The 20,079-nt window shown below is 39.6% G+C and overlaps 1 protein-coding gene across 1 annotated transcript in view; it reads right to left on the bottom strand.

Annotated features, from left to right (window-relative positions):
- atp8a2 (ATPase phospholipid transporting 8A2) overlaps positions 1-20,079 on the bottom strand; it is a 701,479-nt gene that overhangs the window by 313,342 nt on the left and 368,058 nt on the right. The window contains exons 13-15 of the mRNA XM_048597580.1: positions 13,441-13,606; positions 6,544-6,671; positions 3,809-3,886 (exon numbers count right to left, since the gene is read on the bottom strand). Coding sequence (XP_048453537.1) covers positions 3,809-3,886; positions 6,544-6,671; positions 13,441-13,606 — 372 coding nt within the window. The remainder of the gene's footprint in view (positions 1-3,808; positions 3,887-6,543; positions 6,672-13,440; positions 13,607-20,079) is intronic.

Below are 20,079 nucleotides of genomic sequence, written 5' to 3'. Positions count from 1 at the left end.
AAGATATTAAAGTGCCTCACAGACATTACACACTCATTAAAGCACCAGATGACAGCTGAAGTCTACACAATTTGAGCTTTAATTCCTGTTTAAATGACACATTCTCATTTCCATTTTCAGTATTTAATAAGTTTACATAACACTTTTTCATTATAATGGCTACATCCTGAACTCTAAGAAGTTATAGTCAGCATATGACAATTTTCCAGGTTCAAGAAAAATAAAATCTAGCTTCTTCCAATTAGAAATTTTGCCACAGATATCAAAAGGTGTTGTGGCCCATCTCTGATTGGTGATGATTCAGCTGGTTATCAGGCCATCTGACAGTAGTGGTATTACAACTACTTTAGTATTGCTAGCCTGATGACAATTTAGGGCAGAGATAGAGTGGAGTCGATAAAGAATACAGGCACCTCGCTGCCACTGCTGATGACTATCCAGTAAACCAAAGTAAAAGTGAGCATGTCAGATGAGGATAGTATAGAATCATAGAATTCCTACACTGTGGAAGCAGGCCATTTGGCCCATTAAGTCCACATCAACCCACTGCTTTCAGACCCACGCACCCACTCTATCCCTGTAACACTGCATTTCCCACAGCTAATCCACGTAACCGGCACATCCCTGAACACTATGGAAAAATTAGCATGGCCAATCCACCTAACATGCATATATCCGTACTTGAATAGTTAACACAGTTATGCCCAATCAATTAATTAATACTGTTGAAAGGTTTCTAACACACATTGGCAAGGTTGTTATGAAGCCAAATCATTATTAATATTTTTCTTCATGTGGAAGGATTATGGATAGTGATGCATGGCACCAGAACTTGTTCCTTTGGAAGGCAGATCATGAAAAGGTCAGTGAGACATTTTTTTGAACAAACTTCTTCAAAGTCATGACTGAGACTAATTTCTTAAGACTGCATAATGGCCATCAGGAATTGCTTTGATTGGAGATTGTTGAGATTTCAGTTGGCCTCAGTCTGTTGAGAAACAGCAGCTATCCAGCTCAGCCTACGCCTTTCTGAGAAACCATTATTGAGAGTTCATGGAGAATTGAAATCCTGACCAAGATGTTCTCCTGAAAAGCACCCAAAAGTGTTCTTCTCAACAATTCCAGAGCAAATTGCATCTGCAAAGATCCCAGTAACTAACTCCTGTGTTTGATAATACCTGTCTACATGTGCCAGGACAGTCACCAGATGCTATTTTGAAAATGTTTTACATTAGCTTTTTTTCACTTCTCACTTTTTCTCTATCTGTGGTGAGTGTGCGCGCATCGGGGTATGTAGAGGAATAACTATTTGGGTTTTCATGTTTTCAAACTGTGTGTTAACTAGCTCTGTATTTTAGCTGAGTAAATTTTGTTTTGTAATAAATCAATACTTTTGTTGGTTATTAAAGAAGGCTTGTTGATGAATCTTTTTATTGTGAACCTAATATATAGAAGATATCAACTGGCCATATCAGCACTTGTTAAATATATGCTGTGACCAATGGAGTAATGCGACCAGAAAGTCACAGTGCATTCCTCCAACCTCAATTGTAACAAAGTTTACAGGTGAATGATTGTGTTATGGAGAGGAGTTCAAAATCCCTCCTCCCCCCTGATAATTAAATCGAAACACAAGCCCCCAATCTGTTATGGCGGGATTAGAGGTTCCTTTCTAATAATTAAATCTTAAACACCCAGAGAAGCTTAGCCTCGTCTTTATAATCTGTTAAAAACAGTGGTTAAATGAAAAAAAAATCCCCGATATTCACTTTATAAGTAACAAGTAACAATTTATTTATTTAACCCCAACAGTGAACAAATTAACAGAATTATTAACAAACTGAACAATTCTCCCTTAACTACTAACTATTCCCAAACTGAAATTCTACCAGTACGCTGTTCCAAGAAACACAAATCCCACTTATATAAACCCAAGTAATAAGAAAATAAATTAAAACTAAGTCTCTCAAAATCCACACGCCTTTCTTCTGCTGATCTGAAGTCATAAATGCATTTCTTTCGCTGATCCGGTTGTCAGGGATGTTTTGTCTGTGAAGTGTTCTGTAAGGGCTCTTAGCTAGAAGTGCCGTGGTACCTTTTATGGATGCATGTGTTTTCTTAGACAGCTTAGCGATTTCTTGTGAGAGCTAGTTGCTTACTTCTCAGATGGCGGTTTGCTGTCACACCAATTTTCAAAATCCCTCTCCTTATTTACCTTGGATGACATATCAACTTTCTTACAATAAGCACTGGTCCGGAGGATTGTCAAAACCATCAGATTTACATTCAATTGGCTTTCAATTGCTAAGTGTTTGCTTTCAATTAAGTGGCTGATTCCAGCTAGTTGCCAAAACATCAAAACAGGCCTAAGGTTTCAAATCACACAGCCAATTGATACATGTTTCAATTTCAGAGCTGGCTACACATCTTCAGCTACATACAGACACTTTTTTTTTTGTACAAATCTCTAAGCTTACAAAACTACTTTGCTTCTTAAAAGGAAGCAGACACACCTCTCTCATCATTTTTTTCCAACAAAAAAATTGTAGCTTCCTGCCTTCCAATTCATGATTACTGTACACAACTTCGTAACAGATAGAAATTAAAAAGTATTAGCATGCACCTTGTTTGTTAAATTGAATCAACATATTAAAAGATGTCTGTTAAAAGCCATACATAATTCAGTTGTTACAGTAGAGTGAAGTTATGCTGCTGCAAAATTTCTCAGAGATGATAGAAAGCGTTCATTCTGCAAGATAATATTCAAGTTAAGTTTAGGATACACAGTTGTGGTTAGATCCACAACTGAAGTGGTCCTTAACTGTGTAATTTAGAACTCTTGTTTTACATACAACATTTAAAATGGTAAAAGTTTTAGCCAATGTCTACATTAAGTTTCAAATTAAAAACAGCAAAACCAAAGAAAATGCAAACATTTTTTGTTTAAAGAAGTAAAAGGTAAAAGCACTTTGATAGCTGGGCAATGGATGTAAAGGTGTAAATGCATGTAGTTTGCAGACTAAGGTGTCATTTCACAGACACGCCTGAAATAATTAGACTTGTGTTACTTGATAGCTAATTTACTGCAGCTCAAAGTACGCTTTAATAGTACCATGACTGTCATCAGGATTGGACAGCATTTTTGCTCTGACATTAAAAGACAGTCAAAGCTAAAAGCAACAAACCTTCAAAATAAGAGAATGAACTTGCACTTATATAACACATTTGAGAGAAAAACACTCTTGGCAACAGCACAAGAGATGGACACATTAGGAAGAGTGGTTAAAAGAAGGATAGTTAGGTGAAGCAGCAGACAGTTTTATGGTGGGAATTCCAGATTTTACGACCTGAATGGCTGATGGAATGGGCACTAATTGGCAGAGTAAGGAGTCGGATTTGCAGAACAGAGTCAATAGAATGATACATCCTTACAATGCAAGGAACTTCCTCAAAACTAATAAGTTTCTATTCATGAAGAGAACAATCAAAGTTCCACAAAATAACAAATATACAGTGCAAGAAATCTGATTTCTCAGAACTTGCTGAAAATTTCAAATTCAAAGAATGCACATTTTTAAAACACGTATGGAAACAGTCATAAAGCCATAAACACAAAAATGTTTGTTGCAGGGAACTTGTAACAATGAGGTGCCGAAGTTTTATTGTAAATATTTTAAACATTTTAATATGCAAATTAATTCAAGGCAGACCAAAAGCAAAATATTCTCCTGGAATTAAAAGCATCCAGTATCTATTCAATGAAACACAACATTGAAAAATTCAGAAAAACACGGTAGATGTCTCCCACCTGGCCAAGTTCTTCGTTCAGATTAGAGGTTCTGGCCATTGCAGGCATGTCCGTTTCTGGATGGTACATATCCATATCCTACAACATCGTAGGACAAATTAGACTTTTGATTCTAATTCAAAACCCTTTACATGAATTATCAATTTCCAAGGTAAACACTGAATAGGCAAAAGTAATAATTTGTTTCCATATCCAAAGGCACATTTATACATTTTAATTTGGTTCAAAATAATTATTAAATATTGTGCATTTATAGAGCTTCCCTCAAGCACTAGAAAAATATAGCAAATAAAACTGAAAATGCAATTTTTATGAAGAAGCTGATCAAAGTATTAGTTATGCAAACAATTTTGATATTTTCAAAAAGGTATTTTTCGATTTTTGGAAAGAAAGAAAAATAAAGTTTGCTCCCTTCTTCAAGGTCATTCCTTCCTGAAGTATAGTGAAAGAGGAGGCTGACAGCTGATCCTATAGAGGTTTATAAAATCATGAAGGGTATAGATAAGGTAACTGGCAGGTGTCCTTTCTGTAGTGTGAGGATTTCAAGACTGGGAGGCATATTTTTAAGGCGAGAGGAAAAACATCGAGAAAAGACTTGAGGGGCTTTTTTTTTTTAAAACACAGAGTGGTTTGTGTGTGGAATGAACTTCCAGAGGAAGTGGTGGATGCAGGTACAGTTACAGCATTTAAAAGACATTCAGATAAGTACGTGGATAAGAAATGTTTGGAGGGAGATGGGCCAAGCGCAGACAGGTGGGGCTCATTTAGTTTGGGATTATGGTCAGGTTGGACCACAGGGTCTGTTCCAATGCTGTATGACTCTATGACTATGGTTCTATAATCAGAGGTTACATTAAGAAGGCATGTAATAAATGGTAAGTTTGCATAGGCACACCCCAGGAAGTGTATATCAAAAGCAGGAACCAACAATTTCCCTCTAAATAGGGGCTTGATACAAAAATTCAGTTCTCCTACTGTCAGCTAAGTCAGCACAGACCAAGAGCCAAAACTTTCCAAGACAACAAGGTGCAGGGCTGGATGAACACAGCAGGCCAAGCAGCATCATAGGAGCAGAGAGGCTGACGTTTCGGGCCTAGACCCTTCATCAGAAAAGGGGGAGGGGAAGGGGGTTTTGAAATAAATAGGGAGAGAGTGGGAGGCGGATAGAAGAGGGATAGAGGAGAGGATAGGTGGAGAGGAAACAAACAGGTCGAAGAGGCGGGGATGGAGCCAGTAAAGGTGAGTGTAGGTAGGGAGTTAGGAAGGGGATAGGTCAGTCCAGGGAGGACGGACAGGTCAAGGGGGCGGGATGAGGTTGGTCGGTAGGAGATGGAGGTGCGGCTTGAGGTGGGAGGAGGGGATAGGTGGGAGGAAGAACAGGTTAGGGAGGCAGGGACGAGCTGGACTGGTTTTGGGATGCGGTAGAGGGAGGGGAGATTTTGAAACTTGTGAAATCCACATTGATACCATTGGGCTGCAGGGTTCCCAAGCGGAATAGGAGTTGCTGTTCCTGCAACCTTCGGGTGGCATCGTTGTGGCACTGCAGGAGGCCCAGGATGGACATGTCGTCTGAGGAATGAGAGGGGGAGTTGAAATGGTTCGCGACTGGGAGGTGCAGTTGTTTATTGCGAACCGAGCGTAGGTGTTCTGCAAAGCGGTCCCCGAGTCTCCGCTTGGTTTCCCCGATGTAGAGGAAGCCACACCAGGTACAGCGGATGCAGTATACCACATTGGCAGATGTGCAGGTGAACATCTGCTTGATGTGGAAAGTCTTCTTGGGGCCTGGGATGGGGGTGAGGGAGGAGGTATGGGGGCAGGTGTAGCACTTCCTGCGGTTGCAGGGAAAAGTGCCGGGTGTGGTGGAGCTGAAGGGGAGTGTGGAGCGGACAAGGGAGTCACGGAGAGAGTTGTCCCTCCGGAAAGCAGATAAGGGTGGGGAGGGAAAGATGTCTTTGGTGGTGGGGTCGGATTGCAGATGGCGGAAGTGTCGGAGGATGATGCGTTGGATCCGGAGGTTGGTGGGGTGGTACGTGAGGACGAGGGGGATTCTTTTTTGGTTCTTATTGCGTGGACGGGGTGTGAGTTATGAGGTGCGGGAGATGTGGGAGACACGGTTGAGGGCGTTCTCGACCACCGAGGAGGGGAAGTTACGGTCCTTGAAAAACGAGGACAACTGAGATGTACGGGAGTGGAATGCCTCATCCTGGGAGCAGATGCGGCGGAGGCGAAGAAATTGGGAATAGGGGATAGCATTTTTGCAGGAAGGTGGGTGGGAGGACGAGTATTCTAGGTAGCTGCGACCTGTCCGTCCTCCCTGGACTGACCTATCCCCTTCCTAACTCCCTACCTACACTCACCTTTACTGGCTCCATCCCCGCCTCTTCGACCTGTTTGTTTCCTCTCCACCTATCCTCTCCTCTATCCCTCTTCTATCCGCCTCCCACTCTCTCCCTATTTATTTCAAAACCCCCTTCCCCTCCCCCTTTTCTGATGAAGGGTCTAGGCCCGAAACGTCAGCCTCTCTGCTCCTATGATGCTGCTTGGCCTGCTGTGTTCATCCAGCCCTGCACCTTGTTGTCTCGGATTCTCCAGCATCTGCAGTTCCTACTATCTCTGAGCCAAAACTTTCCACATGGCCAAATGAATAAACTCCAACTCATTAGGAAGCTAGGAATCAAATTACAATATCTGTCTGAGTACATTATCTGGACAAAGTATTTTAAAAATACACATACCCAGTTAATAAAGAGTGCTTGAGTAAATTTGACAACTTCCAAAGTTACAAGCAGGCTGATTGGAATTAGATTATTATAGAGAATGATGAAGGTAAGAAGGTTGTACCCAAAATTAGCTGTGTCAGTACCTATGAAGAGAAACAAAGTTGCAATTAATTGCACTATACAAAGATCAGAACAAAATTTGAACACATCATGTGGAAACACTTATGTATAATTTTTGAACCTGTACTTACAAAATTGAATAATGCAAAAGTATTTCAAGATTTAGCCACAGCGTAGGACTCCTGGCTGCAAAGTGGGTGCAACCTTGAATTATTTAAAATACCCCAGAATTTGCAGTTGTGGTAATGGTAAAACAGTCAGGATTTACTATCATTACAACTGTGAAAGTGACAGCAATTCTGGTGTCTGCATGTGCACAATTAGATGCACGAAGTTCCATTCAGCAATGCCTTGCTCCTGCACAGGGTGCACTGCTGATGTCTCCGACAATGGTAATCTTTATAAATCACCTGCAATATCATAAACTTCAACTTTCATAATGTAATGTTGCAATAAAATCAAAAAATAATTACACATAATTCAGCAAAATGTGATTGAATATTTAACATTTCATGTTATAACAACTCAACATCTCTGTCCACAAAAAGCTAATTCCATTTTTCCACATCATGATTAAATTCCATACGTTTTTAAAGCAAAAAAATTCTTTAATAGATTCTTCAACCTTCTACCTTATTCACATTTGCATGACCTAATCTAATGTATGCCGTTTCTAAAATTTATAAAACATTAATGATAATCAGTTCATTTTACGTCCTGGTTTGCTGTTGGTGACAATTCGTCAATGTGATTATCTGATCAGCCTTCTTGTTGACAGCACTTTTGCTGGACACCTGAAGATCCCATAGACCAGACACCAGAATCAAACTAACACTGGGAAAAGGGAAATTCATGCCAAAAAAAAAAATCTTTCTTTAAGGTTCTCTGCTGAAAACAAAATCCAGGCTAATTTCTTCCTTTACTTTAGTTCAAAGATAAAAAACTATGAAACACTCAGAGTTGCCAGCACTAGTTTGTTACGGACTGAATAGGAGTGAGAAGGTTGAATTAGTATAAAAGAGAAGTCTCAGGCTCCTACATTAACTGGAAATGGCAAATGATATTGGTAGAACAAAATTGCTCTTTCTCCTAAGAGATTCTGATTAAGCGGAGGAGTATTTTTCACTCAAAATATTTCAGCTGTTCTCCACAAGGCAACAACATGATGGTTGGATTACTTGCATGTCTAAAACCAATTCCACAAAACCTTTTTTGTAGTTTTGCCGTGAGTTATATTTTAGTACTTCCTCACTTTCATGCTTCTTAGGACTTCAATATTTATTCACAATTTCTAAAACAGAAGAGAAGCAACATCAGTCTGGATTTTGCCATAGCAATGATAGCAAAATGTCAGTGTTTGCAATCATTATCCTCTGAAACTGACATAATTTCTGCAGTTTACACATTGTAACTAATGCAGAAGCTATTGTCAGCAATAGTACACTTCTTCAGAGGGCGTGCTGTTGAAGATGCCAAGAGTCCAATCAAATTGGAATTGTTGGTCTGAATGTTGGTCATTGGTGGGTAAGAGAGTCTAATCTTTTTATACAAATTTGATTTTCTTTTTAAGATGACATTTAACTGAAATCCACACTTTCAATTCTCGAGTCAAGAGCCTTAAGCATGGTTTTAACAAGGTCTCTAGTGGAAGCGCAATCAGGTTTGGCTGATTAAGTAAGCATATGAAACCAGTTCCTCTGTAATTGAATCTACTAGGCCTTTGTATGGCGAACATCTAAAACTGTCTTATTGCGACTGAATGCTTCGAGTTTGGCTTCCAAAAGAAGTATCGAAACTTGGTGATTAAGGGAGAAAAGGGAAGAAGGGAAAGAGGTGTTCCTTTGTCTTTGCTCTGTCTGACTTTATCAGCCTCCAGGAATTGGCTCTTATTCTGTTACAGGAGAAAAAGCTGCTTATTTGGTGAGTATCTTTTCAGAGAAGAAGGATTTTTCTATTCCTAAGGTTCCAAACAGTATAGAAACTGGCAGTATGGTTACTAAAACATATAAAAACATAAGTAAATATATAATTGAATAAAATAATTAAGTAATTGCTGAGAATACTAAACAATCAGCAATCTAATTACTAATTAAATAATTTGTATTTGTTAACATCCAACATCATGTTCTGGAATCAACCAGAGAGCTGCCTATACTGGGATTATGCAACAAGACAGGATTTATTAATGATCTCATAGTGAAGGTGCCCTTAGGTGACAACTATCATTATATGATTGAAATTTACTGAAGGAGAGAGGAATTAGATTGCACAGAAGACTGGTTGGCTAAAAAGAAACAGAAAAGTTGGCTAAAATGGGCCTTTAGTTTGGATGTAAGTAGTACGCCACAGTGACTGATGCTAGGACTGCAACCATTTAGTTTATAGCAATGACCTGGATAAAAGGGACTTAAGTTATGGTTGCCAAATTGGTTGACACAAAAATTAGTAGGAAATTAGTTTGTAAAGAGAACGTAAGAAGGCTACAAAAAGATACTGGTAGTCTAAGAGAGTGAGCAAAGATATAGAAAATGAAGTTTAATGCAGGAAAATGTGAAATTTTCAATTTTGATGGGAAGAATAACAATGCATATTATCGAAATGGAAATTCTAGAGCTCCAAGATGGAGGGATATCTGGCTATCCTAGTGCATGAATCACAGAAATATATGGACATGTTACAAAAGTCAGTATGCAAAAAACAGCAAATAAAGAAACAGCAAAGGATCAAAAAAAGCTAACAGAACATTTACTGTGAGGGGAATTTAATACAAAAGTAGGCTTATAATACTTCCATGACACAAGGCATTGATGAGATCTGGAGTACTCTGCACAGCATTGGTCACCTTAATTAAAGAAGAATGTAAATGCACTGGAAGCAGTACAGAGACTGTTTACCAGACTAATACCTGGATTGAGCAGGTTATCTGAACAGCAAAACTTAGACAAGGCAGACTTGAATCTGCTGGAATTTAGAAAGGCAAGACTGGATCATACAAGATCTTGCGGGAACTCAACAGAGTAGATGTGGAACCAATGCTCTTATATAAAGAGTCTAACAATAGAGGGTCACTGTATAAAAATCAGGAATTGCCCATTTAAAATAAAGAGACAATCTTTTTTTCCCAGGAGGGTTGAGCATCTTTGGAACTGTCTTCCCGAAAAGGATCGGAAAGCAGTAACTTGAACATTTTCAAGGCCGAAGCAGATAGATACTTGTTATCCAGGGAGGTGAAAAGTTATCAAAGGTAGACAGGATTAATGATTTGAGGTATCAGATCAATCATGATCTTAGAAAGTGACAGAGTAGGCAAAAGAGGCTGAATAACTTACTTCTGCCCTGTGTTCACGTAATGTTCGTAACTATTTCATTGTGAGATCACTTAGCATTGTGTATAGTGTGCTGCTTTCGCTGTTAGAATACTAGTCTTCCTATGTTGTAGCAATGAGTCAGGATTTGCTCATGGCACGCTCTTTGACAAACCTCATTGAGCCAGTTGGCCCCTTGCTTGATTGCAACAGTAGACTGAGAAATATGCTTGGCTTGCAGATCACAACACTTCAGGTGCAGATTCAGATTGCTTTTAAATGAATTGAGTGCGTCCACCTCAACCATCAAACCGGGCATTGAATTCAGACAACCACCAACTTCCGGGTGGAAAAAATTCTCCTTGCCCAGTGAAGAAATCCATTTATATACCTTCTTCACCACTTTATCTACTTGCCCCACTACATTCAGCCACTGTGGGCATGCACTCCAAGGTCTCTCACATCCTCTATCCTGCTCAAAGCCCTCCTATTTATAATTTAAACTCCTGTTTTGTTTGCCCCTCCACAAATGCAAATCTTTGCACTCTTCTGGGCTGAATTCTATTTGTCACTTATCCATCCACTTGCCCAAACCACAGATTATTTTCCTGAAGTCAACACTGTTAACGACACACCAATTTTTGTGTCATCTGCAATACTCCCAAACGTGCCTCACATATTTAAGTATAAAGCATTAAGTATATAACACAAACAGCAACGGACCCAAGATGGAGTTCTATGAAACACCAGTGGAAATCACTTTTCATTCAGAAAAAGATCTGTTACCTTTTTCTGTCTGCCACCAAGCCAATTTTGAATCCAACACACCATATTGCTCTATATGCCATCAACTTAATTTTTTTTGACCAGTTTGCTGAAGGATCTTGTCAAATGCCTGACTAAAATCCACGTACACAATATCTATTACACTATCCTCATCAATCCTCCTTTACACTTCATGAAGGAAAATCAATTAAGACACGACCTTCCTTTAACAAACTTATACTACTGCTGATTAGTCTCTGACTTTACAAGTAGCAATTAATTTGAGTAATTTGCCCATCAAGGTCAGACTGACTGGCCTACAAGTATTTGGCCTATCCCTCACACCCTTTTATGTACAATGATACAACTTTCACAGACCTTCAATCCTCTGGTACCTTGCCTGTATCTAGTGAGTGTAGGAAAACAATCCTTGGACCATCTTTATTTCTTCCTTGCCTTTTTTAAACAGCCTAGGATGCAATTCATCTGGCCCAGGTTATTTATCCACCTTCGAGTAGGTCACTCTCTCCTGTACTTCCCTTCACATTGTGCTTTTTAAAAGTAATTTTTCACAAACCTCCTTTTCAACTAGTGCGTCTACATCATTCATCTTCTTTGTGAGGGCAGAGACAAAACACTCAGTAAGAACTTTGCCCACATCTTCTGCATCTGCACTTGAGTTACCATGTGTATCTCTGATAGGCCTAACCATTTCCTTGGTAAGTCCTCTTGTTGTTAACATATTGATAAAACATCTTTCCTTTTTTCCTTAATTTTAAAAATCGGGCAATTATTCTTTCATATTGTCTCTTGCTTTCCTAAATTTCCATTTTCACCTTACCCCCGTACTTTGTAAACTCCTCTAAGCTTCCAAAATATTATTTGCTTTGAGATTGTCATAAGCTCTATGTTTCTGCTTTATTTCACAATGTATGTTTCTGGATAATTGGGGAATTGTAGATTTTGCACTACCACCCTTTATCTTGTGGGCCATATCTACACAGTGCCCGTAGAAGCTAGTTTTTAAAAACCTTCCAATGATTTGCCACTGACATTCTTTCAAGTAGCACTGTTTTCAAATTTTTGGACTGCTGCCCTCTTGCACGGTTTTTAAAAGTCCTCAGTGTGACGTTGGAACTTCTGTTTTAAACAAGGATTGCAGAGTGGTCACTCTCACCAGTACTCTGATTTACAGATGCATCTGTGACTGGTGGATTGGTGAGGATCATATCAAGTAAATCTTGCCCTTTTAGTAGTTGTCTCAACATCTTTCACAAGCCCAGTCGAGAGTTCAGTCCTTCAGGATCCTACTGCTCTGCTGTTGTGCTGCTGAGCCACTCTTGGTGATGGACACTGATGGCCCTCATTCAGATTACATTTTGTCATCTTTCAATTGGTGCTGAACAGGTGATTTTCATGCCTATGATTAAGCTGATGTGACAAACGAAGGCTGTAGGAACAGCACCTCATTTCGCTTGGGAACCCTGCAGCCCAATGGTCTCAATGTGGACTTCACAAACTTCAAAATCTCCCCACCCCCGACCACATCCCAAGACCAGCCCAGCTCGTCCCTGCATCCTTGACCTGTCCGTCTTTTCTCCCACCTAACCACTCCTCCCACCTCATTGACCAACCCCCACCCCCACTTCCTATCTACTAGCCTCATCCCAGCCTCCTTGACCTGTCCGTCTTCCCTCCCACCTACCCGCCCCTCCCTTCCAACTGACCAACCCCCATCCTGAACTCCCTACCTACACTCACCTTTACTGGCTCCATCTCCGCCTCCTTGATCTGTCCGTCTTCTCTCCGTCTATCTGCTCCTCTATTCACCATCCATCATCACCTCCCCCTCTCCCTATTTATTTCAGAGTTACCTTCCTCTGCCCCATTTCTGAAGAAGGGTCCAGACCCAAAACGTCAGCTTTCCTGCTCCTCTGACGCTGCCTGGCCTGCTGTGTTCATCCAGCTCTACACCTTGTTATCTCAGACTCCAGCATTGGCAGTTCCTACTATCTCTCTGTCAGAAGGACTTTGTCAGGTCCAGAGACCAAGTTCACCTTTGATTCGGCAAATGCCTTCTCAAACTCCAAGTACATACATCTACAGGTCCCCTTGTATCCATTTTAAATGCTACTTAAGCAAACAACTCTAATTAGTCAGTTAAACATAATTTACATTTTCAGTTCTAAGGAAGGGTCACTGGACTTGAAAGATTAACTGTTTTCTCTCCACAGATGCTGGAAGACCTGCTGAGTTGCTCCAGCAATTTCCAATTTTGTTTCAGATCTTCAGCATCCACACTTTCTAACTTTCACCAAACCATGTTGACTGTGCCTGATCCCGTTATGATTTTCTAAGTACCCTTCCATAACCTCCATAATAGTGGATTCTACCAATTTCCCACGACAAATATTCAGTTAACTGGCCTATATTACCTAGCTTTCTATTTATCTTATATTATCCTGTATTCTTTGTTGTCCAATATTTAACAAATGCAATCGGGAAATAACTGAACCTAGTACTAGACTCACAAACTAAGACTTACTGTGGACTATTGTTCAAGGTTGAGTTTTGTAGAACCTCCAAGGAGGAGGCCTTTTGTGTCAGTGAATGATATCTCAACATGTTAAAAAAAATTGGATACAGTAAATAAAGAACAAGACTTTTCTTTTAAACTAATCCTTATGCTATGAGAAATTTTTATGGTATTAATAATCCTTACCAATGAAGCTCAGGTACCAATCTGAATTACTGTGCTTCTTGTTCCAAATCTCGGCGCCAGCAGCACTTATCAAAGACATAGCCACTAGAATGCAGAAGAGAACCAGTATCTGTACATTTGTAACCCTTTCAACATTGGATCTCTTCAAGGGTGCTTTCGTAGAGTTCTGCATTTTGAGAAAACACACCAACAAAAATAGTTGACATATAATCATACTTTTCAAAATCTATAATCCCTCCCATTTTGAAATTAATATCCCAAGGCCAACAGATATATCTTTCAAATCTTTTGGAAAATTCAAAGTTCTATTTCATAAGCTTCTGTAATATTCAATCAGCAAAATAGACCACAAGTATAAATTGCACGAAAACACTGACGCTTCTGCCTCACAGTTCATTGATCTGCAAATTTATGAATTTGCTCACTGTTTTCCTACAAAACAATTTGATAAAACCAATGGATTCTGGACACAAATGAATCTGAAAAATAACATTTAATCCAAGGAAGGTCAGCATTTGGGCACTTTTCAAAATAAAAGCTGCTCTCAAACATTTTCAGATAATTTTCAAACATGAATCCCAATTCAAATGCAAAATTGAGAAGCATGAGTTATGGAATTCAGAAGATATGCTTAGAAGAGTAAATGATGCTACATACTCCAGTATCTACATCACAAAATATTTTTACTTGCATAGGCATTTAGGGAATCACTGGACCAAATTCAAACGTTGATGTTTGTCTTATTCCATACACTCTGCACTCACAGCTCAAGTGGCAGATCCGTACAATGGTAACTGTAATATTACTCCTTATTACTCAACCAAATCAGCATGCAGTGGGTTTTTTTTTGTTTTCACCTATTGAGGGCATGAAGTTGCATGTTGATATTGTGTCTAATAAACTTTGGTGGAACTAATGAATGATACCACTTCATTACAATTTGTACATATTTATTTTCATTTTCATAGCATTTTCTTCACCAGTATTAATCGTGCTTAGAAACAGAAAACAGGAGCAGTTGGCAAGTTGGCCAATCTATCCAGTTTCACCATTCAATGTGATCATAGCTGATCCAATGTCTCAATGCCACACTCTCCCAATACTCCTTCACACCTTTAGCATCCAAAAATAAATCTCTTTCTTTCTTGAACATATTCAGCGATTTGATCTCAACAGCCTACTGTGGTAGGAAATTCCATAGGTTTCAACACCCTCTGGAGTGAAGAAATTTCTCCTCATTTCAATCTGCAATGGGTGCCCCATATCTTGGTATCATGATAACTGGTTTTCGAAGGGCCCTTGTGGCACAGTGGCCCTACCTCTGGGCCAGAAAGTAATTTTTGAGCACATATACACCCTGCTACTATCCCACCCAACAGGGAAACATCATTGATTCATCCAGTATGTCCAGCTGCGTCATAATAATATGTATTTCAATGAGATCCTCTCTTATTCATATTCTTATAAACTTCAGTGAATACAGACCCAGTCATCCCAATCTCTCCTCATATGACAATCATGCCAGAAATCAGCCTGGTGAACCTTTGTTGCACACCCTCTATAGCAAGTATATCTTTTCCTTAGGTAAGGAGACCAAAACTACATACTGTACTGCAGGTGTGCAGTCTCACCAAGGTCCTGTAAAATTGTCATTGTGGATTTTTTGCACCTGTATACACTCTTGCAATAAACATCAACAAACCAATTGCCTTCCCAAACTGCTGACGGCGCCTGCATGTTTGCATTCAGTGACCAGTGTACAAGGAAACCCAGATCCATTTGTACATAAATATTTCCCAGTCTATCACCACTGAAATATTATTCTGCTGTTCAGTTTTTCATACCCAAGTGAACAACTTCTTACAACCACATTACACTCCATTGCCCACACATTCAACTTGTTTAAATAGCCTTTTGGGGACATGTCCATACTATGTCCCAGACAACACATCATCACTGGGCAGTCCTGTTCAACCAGCAGGACAGACCCTGCAGAAGTGGGAGTACAGTGCTATGCAGTCAGGAGGGAGTTGTCCTGGGAGTCCTCAACATTGTCTGGATATCCAAGGTTTAAAACAAGTAATAGGATTTTTTCCAAAGTGGAAGAAATGTCCAAAATACAGGTGTTGTACTTAAGTTTTGGCCAGACACTGAAAATGAACATTAAGAGGTTGTGAGGACAAAGAAGCATTTGACATCATAGCTGCTTTTCTGGGAAACAGTTTTGCACAGAAAAGAATTTCTGTTGCTGCACTTGAGATTCGAGGAGAATTTAATGACAAAAAAACTGATGAGAAAAAGGCAGGTCATGCCTGACAAATCCGTCAAAATTCTTTGAAGAGGTAACTAAAACAACTCTTCAGAGGACGGCAGCGCATCACGAATCACCCTTTAATTTACAATTGCATATCTTTTGACAATAACTCTGTCTCACAGAGTCAGGCATTCAGGGGGCCCAATATTCCTGACATTCATCCTTTTATGTCAGTCAGATCTCCCTGTTTGGACCAGATTAACAGCCCCAAACAGGGTATTCATATTCTAGGAGATGTCGCTGGCTGACCTCATTACAATCACGACAGTAATGAGCAAGTTAGACAATGGAGAGCTAGTAGACATGATCTATTTAGATTTCCAAAGTGCCGTACAGGAGGCTGCTAAGTAAGGTAAGAGCCCTCAATGTTTGGGGCAATGTACTGGCATGGATAGAGGATTGGCTGACTGGCAGAGAGTGAGAATAAAGAGCTCTTTTTCAGGACTAATGGAGTTCTGCAGGAGTCAGTATTGAGACCACAACTATTCATGTTCTTTATTAGCAATCTGGACAAAGGAACTGAGGGCATTGTTGCCAAGTTTGCACATGACATGAAGCGAGGTGGAAAGACAGGTAGTGGTAGCGTTGAGGAAGCAGTGAAGCTGCAGAAGGATTTGGACGGGTTAGTAAAGTGGGCAAAGAAGTAGCAGACGGAATATAATGTGGGAAAGTGTAAGGTTTTGTCCTTTGATAGGTAAAATACAGGCGTAGACAACTTTATAAATGATGAAAGGCTTTGGAAATCTGAAGCATTCAGGACTTATCAGTCCTAGTTCAGGATTATTTTAAGGTTCACCGATTTAGTGGCAGTTAGGAAGGCAAATACAATGTTAGCATTCATTTTAAGATGGCTAGAATACTAGAGCAGAGATGTACTACTGAGACTGTATGAGGCTCTGGTCAGACCACCTTTGGAATATTTTGAGCAGTTTGGGTCCCGTATCTAAAAGAAGGATGTGCTGGTCTTGGAGGAGGTCTAGAGGTTTACAACAATGATCCTGCGAATGAAGGGCTTTTCATACAAGGAGCAGTTGAGGACTCTGGGTCAGTTCTTGATGCAGTTTAGAAAGATAAGGGGGGGTATCCAATTGAAACTTACATAATACTGAGAGGTCTGGACAGAATGGGACATGGAGACGATATTTCCACAAGTAAGAAAGATAAGGGCCTGAGAGCACAGCCTCAGAGTGAAAGGACAGCCCTTTAGAACTGAGATGGGGAGGAATTTCTCCAGCCAGAAGGTGGTGAATCTGTGGGATGCACTGCCACCGAAAGCTGTGGAGGCTAAGTCATTGAGTGTATTTAAGACAGAGATAGATAGGTTCTTGATTAGTAAGGAGATTAAGGTTATCGGGAGAAGGGAGGAGAATCAGCCATGATTGAATGGTGGAGCAGATTTGATGGGCCAAATGGCCTAATTCTGCTCTGATATCTTATGGTCCACAAAATGTAAAAAATGGTAGCTGTTGGTCAGATTTGAGAAAGACAAGCTGCTATCATGATGAAAGATCTGAAAGAACGAAGACTTTCACTGAAATAGTGGGCTTGAAAAATTGGTAGAATGCTATTTTTAAGTCAGCGTTACTTCTTGAGATGCAGGTACCATAGGTAAGGCCAACATTGGTTGCTTATCCTCAACCAACTTCAAAGAGGTGGTTGAATGCTGCCTTCTTGAACTGCTACATTCTATTTGGTATAAGTACAACCCTATACTGTTGTTAAGAAGGAAACTCGAGGATTTAGAATCAGAAACTTCTACAAGGACCAACTCAGGGGTGTTATGAAATATCCTCAATTTACCTGGACTACTGCAGCTCCAATAGTCAAGAAACACAACACCATTCAGTACAAAGTAGACTATTTGGTAGGCATCATCTTCAATACTCAATACTTCAACAGAGACAAACAATGGCAACTATACACAACATTCACAAGATGCACAGCAATAACTCCCATGGTTCCTCCAACAGTACTTTTAAACCTGCAATCTCTGCAACCTAAAAGGACAATGGCAGTAAATGCATGGGAACATCATCACTTACAAAGTTCTCCTCCACACATAACTTGAAACTACATTGCTGTTCACTATAGGGAACTTTTGGAACTCCCTCTCTAACAGCACAGTTGGGTGCCTACCACATGGACTGCAACTATTCCATAAAGCAGCTCACCACCTTCTCAAAACCAATTACAAATACTGGCCTAACCAGCAACGTCCACATTCTATGAAAGGATAACAAAGAGTAAAGGGCTTTTTCATCAAATGTAAGTGGTAAGTGATGTGATGTAATGCCTTATGCTGGTCAAATGAACCACTAAATAATCTAAGACAAGCTGCCCACTAGTAATTCCTTCTGCTATCAAAAGCAAGTGCAGCATGACAGCACTTGTGCTCAGTGCAATAACTACGATGTTTTGTTGGGTTCTTGATAATACTTGAGGACATGTAGTGAATTCACTCAATTCATAGGGACTCAGTGTTCTCTTACAGAATGCTCCCTTTTACCAAGCAGAAGAGCAGTATCTGAAAGAAGTCCTACAAATGTTACAGGACCACGTAATTAAAGCAAAGCTCATATTGAACTAAACAAACCCAGATTCCACAGAATTTAAATATGATCTTAGAATTAATCTCAGTTTTAAAACATCATCATGACAGGTCACAAAAAGATTTAATTATTTCAACTTTCTCAACTCCATTAAATAAACAAAATTGTTCACATTTAACACACAGAATTTGAAATGAAAACTCAAATTATTTCTCACTTAAATGTGGTACTTGAGTCTGTGTGGGAAAAGTGGTTTTATTTTCCACCATATGCCTAAATATCTCTGCGCTTTCTAATTTATATTTCATGTTCCTCTCCCTACAGTGGAACTGTAGTTTCAGCAGCAGGTTAACTGACTCACAAACCATCACGCGGACAACTCTGTTTGGTTAAGCTTTGGACCCCTTACCACAAAATACAATTAAATTCTGCCACATTTCCACGTGCACAAAACAGCACAGGATACAGATTATCCAAACTGACCTTTCTCGGTCTTCTCTCCATTTGAGGGATTGCTTTAAATTTGTGTTAGCCAGGGAGAGTGCATTAACACCACTACACATAGAATTTGTGCACCGATGTCATTATTAACTAATAAATTTTGTTCACATTTTGACAGCTTTAGAACCAAGCACAGAAGGAAAACTTTGTCTGTCGTTTGTCTAAGCATGAGAAATGGTTTGTAAAGTGAATCCTTCGTCCTGGACAACCAGCATGATATCCAGCCAGATGTTCCACCAATCAATTAGTGAATGGCACCAGCCTTATGATGGATTCAATTGATTTTTTTTTAAACCATAACTGTGAACTTTTGTATGGCAAATTCTTGTTAGTCAACAGTTAAAAATATTCACAGTATCCATTACAGATCATGAGGACCCTTATTAACAGGTAAAACAATTCTGTCCCTCCTTAACCAAAAAGATAAATGGACAGTTCCAGGTTTTGAAATCAATGCATGGCCTGAGCTATGAACATGGAAATTTTATGACATGGGAGATTATTCAGCTCAACATATGATTTATGGACCATAATACAAAATGTACAGTGTAGTAGACATATTATTCATATTCAGTAAATTAAAAGTAGCAACATATTGTAACCATTTATACAGGATCATAACCGCGCAATCCTCACTGTTTTATTTTTATTTTAATATTTGATTATCACAATGTTATGAATTACAGTTACTTACTTTATTGGTATTATCACAATTCAGCACTATTGCTGTGATAATTTTCCAATAAGCCGATTATCTATCATTCAATCAATATTAGAACATAGAACATAGAACATTACAGCGCAGTACAGGCCCGTCGGCCCTCAATGTTGCGCCGACCTGTGAAACTAATCTGAAGCCCATCTAACCTAAACTATTCCATCATCATCCATATGTTTATCCAATGACCATTTAAATGCCCTTAAAGTTGGCGAGTATACTACTTTTGCAGGCAGGGCATTCCACGCCCTTACTACTCTCTGAGTAAAGAACCTACCTCTGACATCTGTCCTATATCTATCACCCCTCAATTTAAAGCTATGTCCCCTCGTGCTAGCCATCACCATCCGAGGAAAAAGGCTCCCGCTGTCCATCCTATCTAATCCTCTGATCATCTTGTATGTCTCTATTAAGTCACCTCTTAACCTTCTTCTCTCTAAGGAAAACAGCCTCAAGTCCCTCAGCCTTTCCTCATAAGACCTTCCCTCCATACCAGGCAACATCCTGGTAAATCTCCTCTGCACCCTTTCCAATGCTTCCACATCCTTCCTATAATG

The sequence above is a fragment of the Rhincodon typus genome, chromosome 6, assembly GCF_021869965.1.
Source record: "Rhincodon typus isolate 14 chromosome 6, sRhiTyp1.1, whole genome shotgun sequence".
NCBI classification, from domain to species: Eukaryota; Metazoa; Chordata; class Chondrichthyes; order Orectolobiformes; family Rhincodontidae; genus Rhincodon; species Rhincodon typus.
Note: the sequence above shows the minus strand (reverse complement) of the source record. Positions and strands in the feature narration are given on the sequence as shown.